The sequence below is a fragment of the Haliotis rufescens genome, unplaced genomic scaffold, assembly GCF_023055435.1.
Source record: "Haliotis rufescens isolate VD_foot unplaced genomic scaffold, xgHalRufe1.0.p SCAF_3, whole genome shotgun sequence".
Taxonomy (NCBI): Eukaryota; Metazoa; Mollusca; class Gastropoda; order Lepetellida; family Haliotidae; genus Haliotis; species Haliotis rufescens.
The window spans coordinates 63,735,780-63,755,972 of record NW_025964001.1 but is presented as its reverse complement, the minus strand read 5'-3'; the positions used below and the strand labels follow the sequence as shown (position 1 = coordinate 63,755,972).

Here is a 20,193-nt window from a genome sequence, read left to right as displayed (position 1 = left end):
GACAATCATGTGTTGCTTAAGACCAATTCTAACCCCTAATGTTCATGGGGCGCGTTTCTCTCTATGTCTCCATAGTAAAGAGTGAAGTTGGAACTGTAGCCTAGTTCACAAATGCACCTCATGCAATTATACGCAGAGTAAGCCCTTCATTTTTCCCACTGACAAGTTACATTAAATCATATAGATATATTGAATATACATATCTCAGATAAATACAGAATTGTTTACACATACATTTTCAGTACAATAAACCTTACTTAATCTTGAATATATAAGGTTGAATTATTACCTAAGTTGCACTATGATAAATCCATTGTACTGATGAAGCCACAGAGGTGTTTATGTGTATATTAAGTTTTCTTTGTTTGTTTGTTGTTCAACGCCGCACTCACCAATATTCCAGCTATATGACGGCGGTCTGTAAATAATCGAGTTTGGACTAGACAATCCAGTGATTGACATCATGAGCATCGATCTACGCAGTTGGGAAACGATGACATGCATCAAACAAGTCAGTGAGCCTGACCACCCTATCCCGTTAGTCGCCTCTTGGGACACGCATCGTTGCCCTAGGGGAAGCATGGGTTGCTGAAGACCTATTCTATCCCGGATCTTCACGAGTGATATATGAGGTAGATCAGGTACGCTACTCAACAGTCTAATAACTGTTTGTATTGATAGATGATCTTATCGTTAGTTATTGTTGTATGGCTTTTGCGTCTATTGAATCAAATGACAGATAAAATCGCGGTTAAAAGAATATAAATAACGGTCAATGCATTGCTATGAAATTGTATCTGACTTGTTAGATTTTAATTGCCTTTTTATCCACATTGACGGTTGCGTGTTATGATCAGAATTTGTGATAAGTTTAACTACATCCTGGGTGAAAAGTCGTTTTTGTTTGTAAGTTATAGAAGCCTTTAAGGGTCATTTATTTGTGTTTGGGTTTCTTCTTGAATATTTCAAGATAATAAGTTCAAATTTCAAGATAATGATCTTGAAATTTCAAGATAATAATTCAGCTGAAATTTAAAGATTTTAAGTTGAAAATACAAGCCCCTGTGGTGATAGCCTACCAAGGTGCAATTAATCTTTCAAAAAATTTCTGAGTGCTTTAATTATTCCTTTCATAAGGGGTCCGTCAAATAGTCAGTATCACATGTTTGGGATCTTGGGATGATTTTAGTTGTTGTTTTTTACTGGCGCTGTAGACCAATGAATATATTCATGAATACTCATAAACGACAGTACAGGAAACTGACTTATAGAAATTGTACGTCTGCTTCCATCACTCCGACAATTTTTCGGCGATGTCCTAAAATAACTATCGTTACTAATTATAACCAAATATAATAAAACTGAATTCCTTACTATAATACTGAACACAAAGAAAAACATAATATACCTTCTTCTTTGCATTATATATATATTTTTTATCAAAACAATTGCTGCATTACATTGTGTTAAGTTTATATTTGGAGCATCACGCAGCACTTGACCTTGACCCCGATTTAGCCAGCTGTCGCATGGAATGATACTGACACATTTCCTTCTCCATCCTCGTTGAATTGACATCATGGGCGTTCGTTCATCTCGACAGCTTCAACAAGAAGAGATCGAGGAAATTCAATGCGAAACTGGATGTAAGTGTCACTCAGGATGTAATAGTACACACGCCGGGCGTAAAGTCGTCTGTTCATTAATAGTAAACAATGTATTAGAGCTAACAACTATACTAAGAGATCGTTTCTGTGCTAATAATTGCAAGTGTTGAGTTAACCGAGGCGAGTGCCATGGGGCAGGTGTAATCACGATGAATACTTCATGTGAAAATTTATTGTTGAAATGTCACATTTAGATAATATCGATATGTTTTCAATGAAACGGAAATATGTCTAAATCAAACGCATAAGGCTATATACTGTCATGGGGATTCGATATGAATTAAGAACTGTTTGGAAATAAAGTCGTTTGTTCCGTCACACAATGTGACTATTGTTGCCGGTCAGCAGCGCGACACAATGTGTAGATCAATATACTGGATCAATCAACCCTTGACATTTCAAAAGACCCAACCACCCACATGTTTAGTTTGGCTGTCTTATTTCCTGAATGCTCTTATTGATAGTCTGTTACACAGCAATATATCAGTTGAGATAATAATTATGATCAAAAGGTTTGAAATCGTAACTCATACCATGGAATGATGTGTATCTATTGTACAGATGATCTATAGACCTGTGAAGATCTGGTTTAGAATAGGTCTTCAGTAACCCATGCTTGTCGTGAGAGGCGATTAACAGGATCAGGTGGTTAGGCTTGCTGACTTGGTTAATGCATGTCATTGTCTCTCAATTTCGTGGATTGATGCTATTGATATCAATCAATGGATTGTCTGGTCCTGACTCGATTATTTACAGACTGCTGTCAAATAGATGAAATATTGCTATGTGCGGCTTTAAACAACAACCAAACAAACAAACATGATCTATTTGACCTGCTTCAGTGATTTGGGTTTTGTGCCATTTTTGCAATATTCCACCAATATCACTGCTGGCAACACCAAAAAAGGCTTTATGCACTGTACCAATGTAGGCCTTCAGAGTTAAGAGTGACCGCTTCATCTGCCCTCTTTGGTGCATATAAGTGAGGGACAATGCCCGATTAAACCTTTCAGCTATTCAGTTTAAGTCAGCATGATCAGTGATAGGTATATTTTAATAATCGTCCATTGTTCGTAAGTGTGTATATAAATGCTGAGCTGATCGATTGATTCTAATCACTAATCACCTGATTACTATTGACTTTTGATCTCCCTTTTATCAGTCCTTTTTTACATCCATTACTCGATGTGTTTCAGTTTCCCATAATCAGATCGTGAGACTATACGGCAGATTTACCAACCTTGATAAGACCAACAATGGGGCACTTAGGTAAGTAACCAGGACGGCCAAGGAGCCATCATTGATGAACCGCACTCACTTGCTCACAGGCCAGATATTTCAGTTTGGGTCAAACCCTGAAGGGGGATAATAAAGATCTTAAATTGATTCCTTACTAAGGTTTACAAAAGTGATAAACTCTTAGGCAACATATTTTTCATTACCTGGTTTACGGATGCGCCGCTCTTTCAAAGTCCTTATGTTGAAAAAAATAAAAATAAAAATTACGCTTTTTTTTATTACCGCCGATCTTTACTTTAAAAAATGCATAAAAAGATCCAAAAAAAATCATTTGCTCCGTGAGTGTAAAGCAAAGGGAAGTCACTCTGATATTTCTCAGTGGGGTCCATCAAAGCTTGTCAACGCCTAGCACAGTGGTGACCAGTTTTACTCTTTCAACACTGTTGGCCAGAAGCTAAGAGTAACCAGACATCGCAGGCTTGTAGACCATCCAAGTCACGTCAAAATAGTATAAATTTTATTAACCTACCTGTCATATCATTCATTTATTAAATCTATCACATTTCACGTCTGAAATATGTATTCCATTTCAATTTATCATTTTTTATCAATAGATTAAAAGATTATTCACTATTTCCCTAAATGTTATTGAAAATATGATTCTTGGACTCACACTTCGACAACTGGTCCTCATAGAACATGTCAAACAGCAAAATAAAGACGTTTCAGGCAAATCTTTAAATATATTATGCAAAGTAATAAATAAAATCAACAAAAATATATCTAAAAGTTGCCAAATTCACATCTAAGTTATTATTTCCATCTTTTTGTGCAATCAAGTGTATTAATGTAAGTCAAATGACATCTCGGCTTTCGTCGCTTCTATTTCTCGGCTCGTACACGATGTTTAATGCCAATATATATGCCTACGAAATCTTTGTCATAGCTTAATACCTAGCACTATAGATCCATGAAGTTCCCTATTTTTAATACCGTATTCGACGTAATATGCGCCCCGCTCTAATAAGCGCCAACGGCGATATTTCTTAATATAATCAGCACCCCTTGTGATTGCTCAATGTACAAAAGATTTATTTATTCGCATATAATACACACTCGTGTGTTATATGCATCCTGAATTATGGGCAATTAAATTCTGGAAAATATATATATGTCGTATATAAACATTTCAGGCTTGTCAGCATTAACCACGACATTTATCTTTCAACTCTGTTTTTTCCACCAAAATAATATTCTAATAAGAGCCCCCTATTTCTAATTTTGAGATGGCCCTGGGCGCCTATTATGCCGAATACGGTATAGATCGCCATTTCCTGCTTAAAACGTTCAGAATAACATGATTTAACCATAACCTTTTCGTCAAAATCTTAAAATTATCATACACGAGGATGGTACCATTGCTGTAATTGGATTTGCTGCCTTAGGTCACATGCTTAAATTTAACCAATCACGAACAGATTTTGTCAAGAAAGCGTCACTAGAAACCAATTTTTACACGCTAAAGCTACGAAAAGACCCCAGTGGATGTCACTTCTGTATTAGCATTATGTTGGTAAAACAATATAAGTTTTTTTATGGCAGCCTTATTCGTACGTGTTATTCATACGTAGCTTCGAAAACGGAGGTATTTCCTCATGTTAGTGAGCGGACAGCCACTTTTATAGGGAAATGGGTGATGACAGATATTATTTGTAATTCTTTTTAAAATAATTTTCCGATTACGTAAACAATGAAACTAAAAAAGAAATAGGTAAGTGATTTTTATAAAATCTTATATTGCCGTTTGCAAATTTGGTCAATGAAAACATGAAATTTACAATAAAACATGACGTGACATGATGATTTACAAATTGAGTGTTATTTGTGTACTGTATGCGAGACAATGTTTCATACACAGAGATTAAGATTACATGTGTACTTGTCTCGTAAAATAAGCCAGAAATAGCAGTCAGCTGTTCACACATTTTCTCCCCCTATGGGTGATTTTGTTCTAAAAATACTTAATGACATGACCAAAATCATAACTGAAAAGAAATTTCAGTACAGTGATAAGAAGACTGAAAAACTTTGTACCTCTAACGACTAATGTTCGTTTCAAGGCAAGTTCATGTTGAGTTCATGTGATTTACCGATCAGTTCATACACGATTTGGCTGAAGTTAATGTAAACAGAAATGAATGAAATCTTGGATAAAAGTAATACACACCAGACACACAGTGAACACTTTTATCGCTAGATAGTGTAATAACAGGACTAACTTGCGTACTTCAGTATGGACTTGTTGACATGCTACTTCAGGTGTTGTATGCACACCATATCGTCTTCACATTGTGATGGATGGGTATTCCAGTACTGTATTCCAGTATTTTACTCATCAAGGAATACATCTATGTAGGGGCACTCTGTCCCAGGTTGATTGTACACAACTGTGTATTTGGTTATATGCTAATTTGAAGGACCGAAAAAAAGGCTGCACGCCCACACTATGTTTTCAAAAGCCAGATGGATTAACCCTTATTATGCTTTCATCGCGTATATTGTTTCACGATTTATCTTGTTTGTTTGTTGTTTAACGCCACCCTCAGCAATATTCCAGCTATATGACGGCAGTCTGTATATAATCGAGTCTTGACATGAGCATCGATTCACACAGTAGTAATATGATGACATGCATCAACCAAGTCAGCGAGCCTGACCACCCGATCCCGTTAGTCGCTTCTTACGACAAGCATAGTTGCTTCTTACTGCAAGAATGGGTTGCTGAAGACATATTCTACCCCAGATCTTCACGTCTACCACGATTTATCCAACAATCAGTGACTTGTTACGTATCTATACCTTGTGCCCAAAATGTGTACAACTGATGTACAGTCAATACCATCTGTCTGTCACATGTAGACATGGTAAAGGTATGTCAACTCTAAGACTGTAATAATCTAACATGAGAGTTGCAGTGAGCAATACAATGGATGCTATACTTTTTCATCTGTAGTATTCTGTACATGATTTTTAACATTTTTTTGCAGCCGGGAGGATTTCTTGAGAATACCAGAATTGGCCATTAACCCTTTGGGAGACAGAATTGTGCATTCCTTCTTCCAAGACAGGTATGCTATCCTTGACACATACTCAGTATGTGTTTTGTTATTGTTGGATTGTGAAGAGTGAGTGAGTGAGTATGGTTTTAAGACCCTTTTAGCAATATTCTGGCAATATCAGGGCAAGGGAAACCAGAAATGGGCTTCACACATTGTACCAATGTGAGCGGTAGAAACTAACAGTTTTCATCCACTAGTCCTTATAATGCTAACATATAGCAAAACCCTTAAAAAGGGCAAATTTTTACTAGTCCCTATGATACCTTACTATTGGGCAGTTTGGAAAGGACTATAGGACTAGTGCCAATTTCTAATGCTGCATGTGGTGATTCGACCCCGGGTCATCGTCAAATTGTTTTATTCATTGCAAACTGAAAGGCCATAGGCCCATAGTTCAACGTATTTACAAGGTATGGGTGTTTCTTCTAACTAACAATGCAGGGTCATCGTCATGACACTAACCACTAGGCTACCCCACCCCCAGAGATTGTGATGATCATTATACCCCGAACTATAAGGGCGGGGGTATATAGTTATGCCAAGGAATTCCACCCAACCTTTCGAGGACATTTTTTTGTGCGACCAAGAACTTGAAAACTACTGCATGGAGTCTTTCCATACTTGGTAAACACTTGCTATGTCAATAGAAGAGGTGCAGTGTAAAGCTTGATTTCAATATTTGGATTTTTTTACTTGTTTGCTTAAGCATATTTTTTCAAATTTAACGAACAGATTTTATACTAATAGAATAGGTGCAGTGCAAAATTTGATTTTGATATGTGAAGTTTCTGAGAAAATATGAATTTTATCATGTTTCGAACTTTGAATGTTTTTTTATTCAACATTTGTGTGACCATTAACTTGAGAACTACATCATGGATTATTTTTAAATTTAAGGAACACTTTCTTTTCTAATAGTAGAGGTACACTGCAAAGTTTGATTTTGATATGTGTATTTCCTGAAAAATATGATATTTTTATGCGTTGAAGTTTGAATTTATTTTACTTCAACATTGGTGCAACCTACAACTTGAAAACTACTTCATGGATTCTTTCCCAGTTAGATGTACAGTTTCTATACCAATAGGAGAGATGCAATACAAAGTTTGATTCGATAAGTCGATTTTGTAAGAAAATATTGCTTTGTTTATGTTTTGAACTCACACGTAATATGTCAAAGTCAGGAGTACTAGTGAGCTCTGCTCACTTTATGCCTTATACTTCAGCTAAGTTATTTATCTGACTCTCTCCAAGAATGTTTATGCAGCGTTAGAAATTGGCACAAGTCCTATAGTCCTTGCTAAGCTGCCCAATGGTAAAGGTATCATAAGGACTAGTAGAAATTTGCCCTTCTTAAGGATTTTGCTATATGTTATCATTATAAGGACTAGTGGCCGAAAACTGTTAGTTTCTAACCCTGATTATGTCAAAACGACTCCATCTATACTTTCATTACGTCAGGTTTATTTCTAATTTGAATATTAACATTTATAACGTGTAGACATAAGACATATGTAACACATGTCATAACAAATACCATGAGACAGGAGTACATCCACCGGTGTGTGATTGGTCTTAATTTCCTCATCTAATATTGCAGGAAATAGATACATGTTGAATTATGTATTCACTGCAAAGGACAATTAATCATAATTTTTTTTGTTACTTATAAAGAATTTGCAATATCAATCTCACAATGTTGATGGGTATTGATGGAAAAAGAATTATAAACCCCTTTGTGATTAGTCATTAAACTGAGTATGTGGAACATGGCATAGTCCACTTCTGTATCAGGTAACCCTGTAGTCATTGGTGCATGAGTTGGAAACTTGTTGTTTTAACAGTGGAGGGGAAATGGGATGTAGGCCAGTGGATTAACCTTGTTGACTTGCAGCATCATACAGCTATTGTCATGGTAACGCTGCTGACTCACTCCCTGCAGACTCATCTTCCTGTGGTATTTGATTAATGTGGAATTCATCTGTTTCTGTGGTTACAGGACTGAGGTCAATTTCCGGCAGTTCATGAATGTGCTGGCCAGGTTCCGCCCATTGAAGACAAACTCAGAACGAAACAAACTGAACACAAGGGAAGAAAAGTTGATGTGTAAGTCCTCCCTCACCCACCCACACATTCACCCACCCATCCATACACCCACCCATCCATACACCCACCCACACATACACCCACCCACACATACACCCACCCACACATTCACCCACCCACACATTCACCCACCCACACATTCACCCACCCATCCATACACCCACCCACACATACACCCACCCACACATACACCCACCCACACATACACCCACCCACACATTCACCCACCCACACATTCACCCACCCATCCATACACCCACCCATCCATACACCCACCCATCCATACACCCACCCACACATACACCCACCCACACATTCACCCAGCCACACATTTACCCAGCCACACATACACCCACCCACACATTCACCCACCCACACATTCACCCACCCACATTCACCCACCCATCCATACACCCACCCATCCATACACCCACCCACACATACACCCACCCACACATTCACCCACCCACACATTCACCCACCCACACATACACCCACCCACACATACACCCACACACACATACACCCACCCACACATTCACCCACCTACACATTCACCCACCCATCCATACACTTGCCCATCCATACACTTGACCATCCATACTTCCACCCATCCATACACCCACCCATCCATACACTTGCCCATCCATACACCCACCCACACATTCACCCACCCATTAATACTCTCACCCATCCATACACCCACCCATCCATACTCTCACCCATCCATACACTTGCCCATCCATACTCCCACCCATCCATACACCCACCCACACATTCATCCACCCATTAATACTCTCACCCATCCATACACCCACCCATCCATACACTTGCCCATCCATACTCTCACCCATCCATACACCCACCAACACATACACCCACCCATCCATACACCCACCCACACATTCACCAACCCATTAATACTCTCACCCATCCATACACCCACCCATCCATACTCTCACCCATCCATACACTTGACCGTCCATACTCCCACCCACCCACACATTCACCCACCCATTAATACTCTCACCCATCCATACACCCACCCATCCATACTCCCACCCATCCATACACCCACCCATCCATACACCCACCCACACATTCACCCACCCATTAATACTCTCACCCATCCATACACCCACCCACACATACACCCACCCATCCATACTCTCACCCATCCATACTCTCACCCATCCATACACCCACCCACACATTCACCAACCCATTAATACTCTCACCCATCCATACACCCACCCATCCATACTCTCACCCATCCATACACTTGACCGTCCATACTCCCACCCACCCACACATTCACCCACCCATTAATACTCTCACCCATCCATACACCCACCCATCCATACTCCCACCCATCCATACACCCACCCATCCATACACCCACCCACACATTCACCCACCCATTAATACTCTCACCCATCCATACACCCACCCACACATACACCCACCCATCCATACTCTCACCCATCCATACACCCACCCACACATTCACCCACCCATCCATACTCTCACCCATCCATACACTTGCCCATCCATACTCCCACCGACACATACACCCACCCATCCATACTCTCACCCATCCGTACTCTCACCCAGCCATACACCCACAAACACATTCACCCACCCATCAATACTCTCACCCATCCATACACCCATCCATACACCCACCCATACACCAACCCATCCATACACCCACAAACACATACACCCACCCATCCATACATCCATCCATCCATCCATACATCCATCAATCCATACACCCACCAATCAACAGACCCACATATCCATATACACACCCATCCAAACACCCACCCATCAATAGACCTACATATCCATATACATACCCATCCATACACATCCATACACCCACCCATCCATACATCCATCCATCCATACATCCACCCATCCATACATCCACCCATCCATACATCCACCAATCCATACACCCACCCATCCATAGACCTACATATCCATATACACACCCATCCATACACCCACCCATCCATACACCCACCCATCCATAGACCTACATATCCATATACACACCCATCCATACACCCACCAATCCATACACCCACCCATCCATAGACCTACATATCCATATACACACCCATCCATACACCCACCCATCCATACACCCACCCATCCATATACACACCCATCCATACACCCACCCATCCATACACCCACCCATCCATATACACACCCATCCATACACCCACCCATCCATACATCCACCCATCCATACATCCACCCATCCATAGACCTACATATCCATATACACACCCATTCATACACCGGCCCTTCAATATTTACTCCATGTTAAATTGACTTTCCTGCTTTCATTCAAACACTGCTTTATCATACCCGCATATTTACCAGACACATAGCCCTGCTTCCTGTACACTAAAAATTTGAAAATGGATGCAAATAAAATACAAAGTACATCCAATGGGGCACTGCATGAATGCTGCTTTTTCATAATTTACTACCATTTAAAAAAATGAATTTAAGAACATAATCATTTAAAAGTTGCAATACACAGTTGAAAGCTTCATGATCTTCTAGTCTAGCCCTTGTAGTTTCAGTTAAAATATTCCTAATCTATTTTTAAGTAACGGCCTCTGAGCATGTCACTTGAGGTAAAGCACTCTCTCCTATTGAGTAAAGGAAGTAAGTGCTTCAAAGCAAAAAATAGGAAAACATTACTGATATGGGAGGGGGCGGTCGGGTAGCCTAGTGGTTAAAGCGTTCGCTCATCACGCCGAAAACCCGGGTTCGATTCCCGACATGGGTACAATGTGTGAAGCCCATTTCTGGTGTCCCCCGCCGTGATATTGCTGGAATATTGCTAAAAGCGGCGTAAAACCATACTCACTCACTCACTCACTGATATGGGAGATTATATTCACTAATTATAGAAGAGGTCCAAAGGCACTCAGTTGCTTGACTTTCAATACAATTTTATTCACCAAATAGTATACACTAAAAATGAAAAAATAAATAAAAATAAAATTTCTGTGAGAATGAAGAATAGAGTGAGTGAGTGAGTGAGTGAATATGGTTTTACGCCGCTTTTAGCAATATTCCAGCAATATCATGGCGGGGGACACCAGTAATGGGCTTCACACATTGTACCCATGTCGGGAATCGAACCCGGGTCTTCGGCGTGACGAGCAAACGCTTTAACCATTAGGCTACCTGACCGCCCCACAGGAATAGAAAACACCTCATTGTTTCCTGTGTGCATGTGAAGAAGTTCTGGAATGATCTGACACTGTTTATTAAGAGACATTTTGGTATCAATGTTATTTTCACTGACTTTGCAATACTACTGGAAATAACAACGGTTATAATTTTTTAACAATAATATCCTATCCGCAAAAAGGTATATATATATATAGTATAAAAAACAATCAACTTAACTTGTATTTTTAAGAAGGATTAAAGACATTGTTTGCTAAAAAGAACAGCTGTACTGCAGGGAGGGGGACTAGGCAGTTTGAGGAAAAATGGCCGAAAGAATTATTGAAATACTTTAATAAGAAATAGTTGCCAGTTATGTATATATATGCATATATATTTATGCTCTGACTAATATATGACCTTGTCCATATGTCAAGAAACACGACTATTTTTCTGTTCATTATAATATATGCTTTCGGTATGGCTGCATCTTAGTCACATACTCTTCATGGATATGTAACATCCTTCTGAAAGGAATAAAAAATTGAAAAAGAAGTGCTTCAACATGTTCAAAGCAGTGCAAAACAACAAAATTTCAAATGTATTTTGGCAGGGAAGGTTCACATACATCTTCAAGAGCAAACATGAGTAAATGTTATATATGATATTACATATTAAATTTGTAGAAGATAAAAAACAAGCAAGGAATAAAGCTGTTTTGTTTGAATAAACATTGTTATGTTTGATATTTGACAATTCTCTGTGACCCCATTTTTTAACCTGGGACTGCTACAATTAAATGTTACGAGTCACACAGGGGAGATAACTAACCATTAGTAACCATTGTCCTGATTCCTCTTATCAAGAATATGACTGAATACGGATAATCCCCACATACTACACATACAGAGATAAACATACTACACATACAGAGATATACATACTACACATACAGAGATATACATACTACACATACAGGGATATACATACTAGTATACTACACATACAGAGATATACATACTACACATACAGAGATATACATACTACACATACAGGGATATACATACTAGTATACTACACATACAGAGATAAACATACTACACATACAGAGATATACATACTACACATACAGAGATATACATACTACACATACAGGGATATACATACTAGTATACTACACATACAGAGATATACACATACAGAGATATACATACTACACATACAGAGATATACATACTACACATACAGAGATATACATACTACACATACAGGGATATACATACTAGTATACTACACATACAGAGATATACATACTACACATACAGAGATATACATACTACACATACAGAGATATACATACTACACATACAGAGATATACATACTACACATACAGGGATATACATACTAGTATACTACACATACAGAGATATACACATACAGGGATATACATACTACACATACAGAGATACTGCATATACAGAGATATACATACTACACATACAGAGATATACATACTACACATACAGAGATACTACACATACAGAGATACTACATATACAGAGATACTACACATACAGAGATACTGCATATACAGAGATACTACACATACAGAGATACTGCATATACAGAGATACTACATATACAGAGATACTGCATATACAGAGATATACATACTACATATACAGAGATACTGCACATACAGAGATACTACACATACAGAGATACTACACATACAGAGATACTACACATACAGAGATACTACACATACAGAGATACTACACATACAGAGATACTACATATACAGAGATACTACACATACAGAGATACTGCACATACAGAGATATACATACTACACATACAGAGATATACATACTACACATACAGAGATATACATACTACATATACAGAGATACTACACATACAGAGATACTGCATATACAGAGATACTACATATACAGAGATACTGCATATACAGAGATATACATACTACATATACAGAGATACTGCACATACAGAGATACTACACATACAGAGATACTACACATACAGAGATACTACACATACAGAGATACTACATATACAGAGATATAGATACTACACATACAGAGATACTGCATATACAGAGATATACATACTACATATACAGAGATACTACACATACAGAGATACTACACATACAGAGATACTACATATACAGAGATACTGCACATACAGAGATACTGCACATACAGATACTGCACATACAGAGATACTACATATACAGAGATACTACACATACAGAGATACTACACATACAGAGATACTACACATACAGAGATACTACACATACAGAGATACTACATATACAGAGATATAGATACTACACATACAGAGATACTGCACATACAGAGATACTACACATACAGAGATACTACACATACAGAGATACTGCACATACAGAGATACTACACATACAGAGATACTACATATACAGAGATATAGATACTACACATACAGAGATACTACATATACAGAGATACTACACATACAGAGATACTACACATACAGAGATACTACACATACAGAGATACTACATATACAGAGATATAGATACTACACATACAGAGATACTGCACATACAGAGATACTACATATACAGAGATACTGCACATACAGAGATACTACATATACAGAGATACTGCACATACAGAGATACTGCACATACAGATACTGCACATACAGAGATACTACATATACAGAGATACTACACATACAGAGATACTACACATACAGAGATACTACACATACAGAGATACTACATATACAGAGATATAGATACTACACATACAGAGATACTGCACATACAGAGATACTACACATACAGAGATACTACACATACAGAGATACTACATATACAGAGATATAGATACTACACATACAGAGATACTACATATACAGAGATACTACACATACAGATACTACACATACAGAGATACTACATATACAGAGATACTACACATACAGAGATACTACACATACAGAGATACTACACATACAGAGATACTACATATAAAGAGATATAGATACTACACATACAGAGATACTACATATACAGAGATACTACACATACAGATACTACACATACAGAGATACTACATATACAGAGATACTACACATACAGAGATACTACACATACAGAGATACTACACATACAGAGATACTACATATACAGAGATATAGATACTACACATACAGAGATACTGCACATACAGAGATACTACACATACAGAGATACTACATATAAAGAGATATAGATACTACACATACAGAGATACTACATATACAGAGATACTACACATACAGATACTACACATACAGAGATACTACATATACAGAGATACTACACATACAGAGATACTACACATACAGAGATACTACACATACAGAGATACTACACATACAGAGATACTACATATACAGAGATATAGATACTACACATACAGAGATACTGCACATACAGAGATACTACATATACAGAGATACTGCACATACAGAGATACTACACTGATGCAAGAGGACATATGTCATGTAATCCTTCTTTACTCCCCAGGGTGTTGAGAATGATAACTGAAATGCGAACGGATCCACTCGTCGGAAACAAATAAAACTGCATTTGAGCAGATACTAGTACCTGGATACCGGCGGTATATAAATATATAATATTATAATCCTTACACAAATAGGGTCATCAATTCTACATCAGCTTAGGGTTGTATTATTCTCATTGGCACTGTGACGACATTCCATGTGGGTTATTGTAGTTTTTTTTTATTTTTGTGTACAGTTGCTTTTAAGATGTATGATCTGGACGGAGACGACAGAATCTCCAAGGATGAGCTGCTGTCTGTTCTGCACATGATGGTGGGCGCCAACATTTCAGAAGAACAGGTGAGGTCTCTCTGATAATACTCTTCAGCTATGTTCATTAGGGCTGTTACGATTCACTCGCATATTCAGTCAATCGAACCGTATCCATTCATGAATTGAATTTGTTATTCGTGGCCACTAGAATCGAATATTTATGAATATGCAAGCATGTGCATTTACATAAAAATACCCATTAGAACATATCATATGCATAGATTTCTTCAAAAGACTACACTCTTATACTATTTAGTTTGACAGTACTGTGGTCAATGATCATTGTCGCATTTGAGCAGATACTAGTACCTGGATAAGTGCGTTATATAAATGTACAATATATGAATAATAAACAAACCATGTCAAATAATTTATGTTGTTATTGCTTCACTGAATATAACAAAGAAGGCCAGGCGTTTTATGTTTTTCGGATTACCAACCTGACGACTCTAATTCTTAAGAAAATGTATAAAAAAAGAGAGTCAGATTTCCATTTGTTGTCCGTGTTGTAAGTGGTAGAATTTTTATTTTTACAAGGGGCTTTATCGTCACAAATGGTGGTCTTTTGAGCACAGAATATGTTCATAAAGTATGCCACAGGCATTCTGCATATAAAAAAAAGATGCATCTGGCTCCTTTTTTCCCCCCCTCCAACTCTGGGCTTTGGGCTGAAAAACCGTAATCCTATATTAAAAAAAGCCTGGCCTAATAAATCACAGCTGCTGACTTGTTATTGTATTCGTGAATTAATAATCGTATTCGTTACCCTATATTGTGATATGAATCATATTCGCCTCATAGTGTATTCGTTGCAGCCCTAGGAACATCATAAGGCTTTCACCAAATTCATCTTACTGAGGCAGGGCATTAACGGTAGTGGTGTGACGATACACCGATACATCGATGGATCGCGATGTTTTACTTCTCAATACAAGTATTGATCACAGTGGCACACTAAGTAAAAAATATCGATTCTGACCTTAAATGTTTGCTTTAATAACTGTTCCACTAAACACCAATCAGTAGTGCAAGTTAATAGTGAAAACATAAATATTTTCATTTGTTGTGCCATACGATATGTAAATCGTCAGCGTATTTGGCCATCCTGTCTATGAAAAAGATAGCTTACGCACCACAGATAAGAGCACATGCAAGTATTGTGATACATATTGGATCATGTGTAAGGTATCGTGATACATATCGGATCTCACAGTTGGTGTATCATCCCAGCCCTAGTTAACTGACTAAAAAAGTCTAGTTTCCACCCTTGCCGAACTAGGCTGGTATTATGGAGTTACATTTTGGCTGGACTAACGAGTCTATGCATAGTCCAATCAAAGGGTGGAAACTGGACTTTTAAAGTCCGTTAACTCTCTTGACTCGGGAAGATGACTATTTACTGACATATTTCTGATTGTCAAACATTCAACAGCCATTCATATTAACATTCTATTCTGCATTGCAGTTAAGCAGCATTGCCGACCGAACAATCGTGGAGGTGGATGAGGACAAAGACACGATGATATCTTTCCAGGAGTTTGTGAAGGTGAGGCAAGGTCGTGCTCTGAGTACAGAAGTGTTTGTTTGTTTGTTTGTTTGTTTAATGCTGCACTCAGCAATATTCCAGCTATATGATGACAGTAAATAATTGAGTCTGGGCCAGTCAATCCAGTGATTGACATCATGAGCATCGATCCACGTCATTGGGATACGATGACATGCATCAACCAGGACAGAGAACCTGACCACACGATCCTGTTAGTTGCCTCTTATAACAAGCATAGTCGCCTTTTACGGCAAGCATGCGTTGCTGAAGCAGATGTTGAGCAGTCCCGATATTAATTTTGTATTTGGAACAAATAAGACTGTGTCATGTTTTCAGGGCCCCATAATCTCTCCTGGCCAACCACCCCTATAAGAAACGGGAGGTCCCGAATTTTAAGGATGATCTAGTATGTAGGCATTGTTTTGTGTTTGCCTGCTGCAGTGTTTGAAATTAAGCATGAAAGTCAAGGATTCCTGGTCTTAACACAAATGGTAAAATTTTAGGGGGTCCCTAGTTTCTAATAGCAACAGACCTTAAAGACCCCAGAACCCCCTTAATTTTGAACAAATCAATCATGGCTAGTGAAGATACATCTGCAGGACCCAGTCGTCTAAGGCGCTTAATTCACTGTGCTTCAATTCACTGGCTTTGCCAGAAACCTATGATTGTGTGTTTGCCCTGATTATGTTTCTAGGTTTGTCATACCTGTGCTTGTGGGTTTCACCAAAGTTGTAAACATCTAAGACCTGCATCACTTCAGGCTTTCCTCCCACACTAAGCTGACATGCCATGATATAACTGGAATATTGTTAAAAGTGGCGCAAAACCAAACTCACTCACTCACATCTGCAGGAATAACCCTTTCTGGTGGTTGATCTGGTGTGTGTCTTCATACTGCTACATTGTGTGGATCAGTGCCCAAAATCAACCACTGATACCCCTTTGGGATGCTTAGTAAGAATAGGTCATGGGCCTCGTCCCTTGTACTGAAATGAGGATCAGGTGTTTGCCCTTGCTGATCTTTGCTTGTTCTGTGATATGATCCTTTGTGGGTCCCCAGCTCCCTATTGCTTGGCACAGGAGGTGCTTAGACTCCCTAGAGTGGATCAGGTAGCAGGTGCAGTGACTTTGTTGATTGAGTGTCATTGTATCCCATCAGCATGGGATGGTGCTCATGATATCAACCCATGGTTTGATTTAGAGATCACTGTGAAATAGCTGAAATATTGCTAGCTGTAGCATTTAAAAAAAGTTAATCTTTAGGGAAACACTTAATTTATAATTACTAGGTTAAATGGTTATTTGCCTGAATTGGTGTATTTATCAGTCTGTCATTGTCAGCAAATGTTTCCAAATGTAAAAACATATGCATGAAAATTTCATTAATTAATTTTCTTAAGCCAGTTATTTTGGAACTAAATATGAAATTTTGCGTCAAAGGAAGTTATGCTTCAAATGTTATCCTTATCAGCACAGTTACCATGGTAACATACAGAGAATCTTACACCTCATCCTTGACTTGCAGGCAATGGAGCGCGTTGACGTAGAACAGAAGATGAGCATCCGGTTCCTTCATTAACTACCAGAACTGAAGCAGAGACTTCAGAGAACAGGATGACCAACAGCTACCATGACAACAGCCATCCATACAGGACTTAACACTTAATACTTATAGACCATATCCACAGATTCAGTTGTTTCCATGACAACAGTCATGAACTGATATTGAGACACTAACACAACTAACTTGTGAGGCGTTTGTAATGACAAAGCATAAGCGGAATGATGCAGTCAGATGATTTAGTTACGTATTGTTGAGGAATAACGGGTAACAGTTGAAGGATATCAAGTACATATAGTTTTACAGTTCACTCTCGTTAGAACTTAAATGAAAGAATTGAGAGTTGTATTATATTTATAGAGAAATATTCAGTTACTAAGGAATTGATTTTTAACAAATTTAGTCAGTTACCGCGTCTCTTACTATTTTGGCATTTGTAGACAGACACATAGGTCGTTCACTGAGATCAAACAGTTGAATACTATATTTTATTACATTCCATCTGATTTGCTTTTTAATCATTTCATAACCGTTGTTATCATTGTAATATGATCTTCAGGGTAAAAGGCATATTTTTTTATCCTTAGGCATCCGTATCATGCTAGCTTGGTATTTCTTTTTTAAAACAATCGTAATTCTGCGCCCTGGTTAACCTACTTTATCAATTTAAGAAACATCAACTTTCCCACCCATACTTAAAAAATATTGCCTTGAATGCAATTTGTTTTTTGTATTAGTTTGATGTTTCGGTTTCATACACCATAAAAGTATTTTTATCTTTGATATTGTGTGTATCTTTTGTAAATTTCTGACCTGCAATAACATCTAGGATGTTACGTTGGATTCAAGTCTATTGGGCAAAGAATATGATACCAGTCTAGAGTGTCTGCATTGTAAGATTGACAACGTTTAACTCATTATGCTTTGTGTAGAATGTGAAATGGTTATGGGCTATATTCCTTCTATAGTCAGTAGTTTTTGACTTGACATGTTTGAGCTTTTTGCTTTTATCTGTACCAGTTACATAAAGTTTATTTGGGAAATGAACATATTTCTTCCGGCCCTTGGGCTTGTGATCGTCCTATGATCCTGGGTTCAAATCCAAGCCGATTCTCCCATATTACGATCCCTGGTTTGTCAGGACCAAACTCGTGCTCGTGGGCTTCACCAAAGTAATAAGGAGGCACGGGTGGCCCAGTCGTCTGGGGCGCCGCAATTCGCTGTGCAGAGTTGCGTCCCTTGGACACGCCAGAAACCTATGGTTGTGGGTTCGAATCCCGGTTCGCCCCGATTATGTTTCGAGGTTTGTCAGCACCATACCCGTGCTCGTGGGTTTCACCGAAGTGATAAACGTCTGGGACCTGAATCACTTCGGGCTTTCCTCCCACATTAAGCTGGCACACCATGATATAACTGTTAAAAGTGGCGTTAAACCCAACTCACTCACACTCACCAAAGTGATAAAATCTAAGACCTACATTATATTGCTTCTGACTTTTCCCCCAAATGAAGCTGTCGGGCCATGATACAACAGAAATACTGTTCAAAGTAGATTTAAACACAACTTACTCACTGACAAATTACAGTTGATCAGATCAGATCAGTTAAATGTTTGAATCGACCCGTGAAGATCCAGAGTAGTACAGGTCTTCAGCAACCCATGGTTGCCGTAAAAGGCGACTGTGCTTGTCGTAGGAGGCGACTAACGGGATCAGGTGGTCAGGCTCGCTGACTTGGTTGATGCATGTCATTGTATCCAAATTGCGTGGATCGATGCTCGTGATATCAATCACTGGATTGTCTGGCCCAGACTCGATTATTTACAGACCGCCGTCATATAGCTAGAATAT

General features: G+C 38.4%; 1 protein-coding gene across 1 annotated transcript; it reads left to right on the top strand.

Annotated features, from left to right (window-relative positions):
- The first annotated feature begins 1,483 nt into the window (after positions 1–1,483).
- On the top strand, positions 1,484–19,124 carry LOC124132386 (calcineurin B homologous protein 1-like). The gene is made up of 7 exons (XM_046496279.2): positions 1,484–1,646; positions 2,864–2,936; positions 5,954–6,034; positions 8,025–8,131; positions 15,160–15,263; positions 16,702–16,782; positions 18,308–19,124. Exons 1-7 carry the CDS (start codon positions 1,580–1,582, stop codon positions 18,359–18,361), a joined length of 567 nt encoding a protein of 188 aa, XP_046352235.1. The 5' UTR covers positions 1,484–1,579; the 3' UTR covers positions 18,362–19,124.
- Positions 19,125–20,193: the final 1,069 nt, after the last annotated feature.

What these genes read in the sequence shown, in the direction of transcription:
- LOC124132386 (XM_046496279.2), top strand. Translation starts at nt 1,580, where the DNA reads ATGGGCGTTCGTTCATCTCGACAGCTTCAACAAGAAGAGATCGAGGAA. An exon ending in ACCAACAATGGGGCACTTAG is followed by an intron (nt 2,937 to 5,953) that starts GTAAGTAACCAG and finishes ATTTTTTTGCAG; the next exon opens with CCGGGAGGATTTCTTGAGAA. An exon ending in CATTCCTTCTTCCAAGACAG is followed by an intron (nt 6,035 to 8,024) that starts GTATGCTATCCT and finishes CTGTGGTTACAG; the next exon opens with GACTGAGGTCAATTTCCGGC.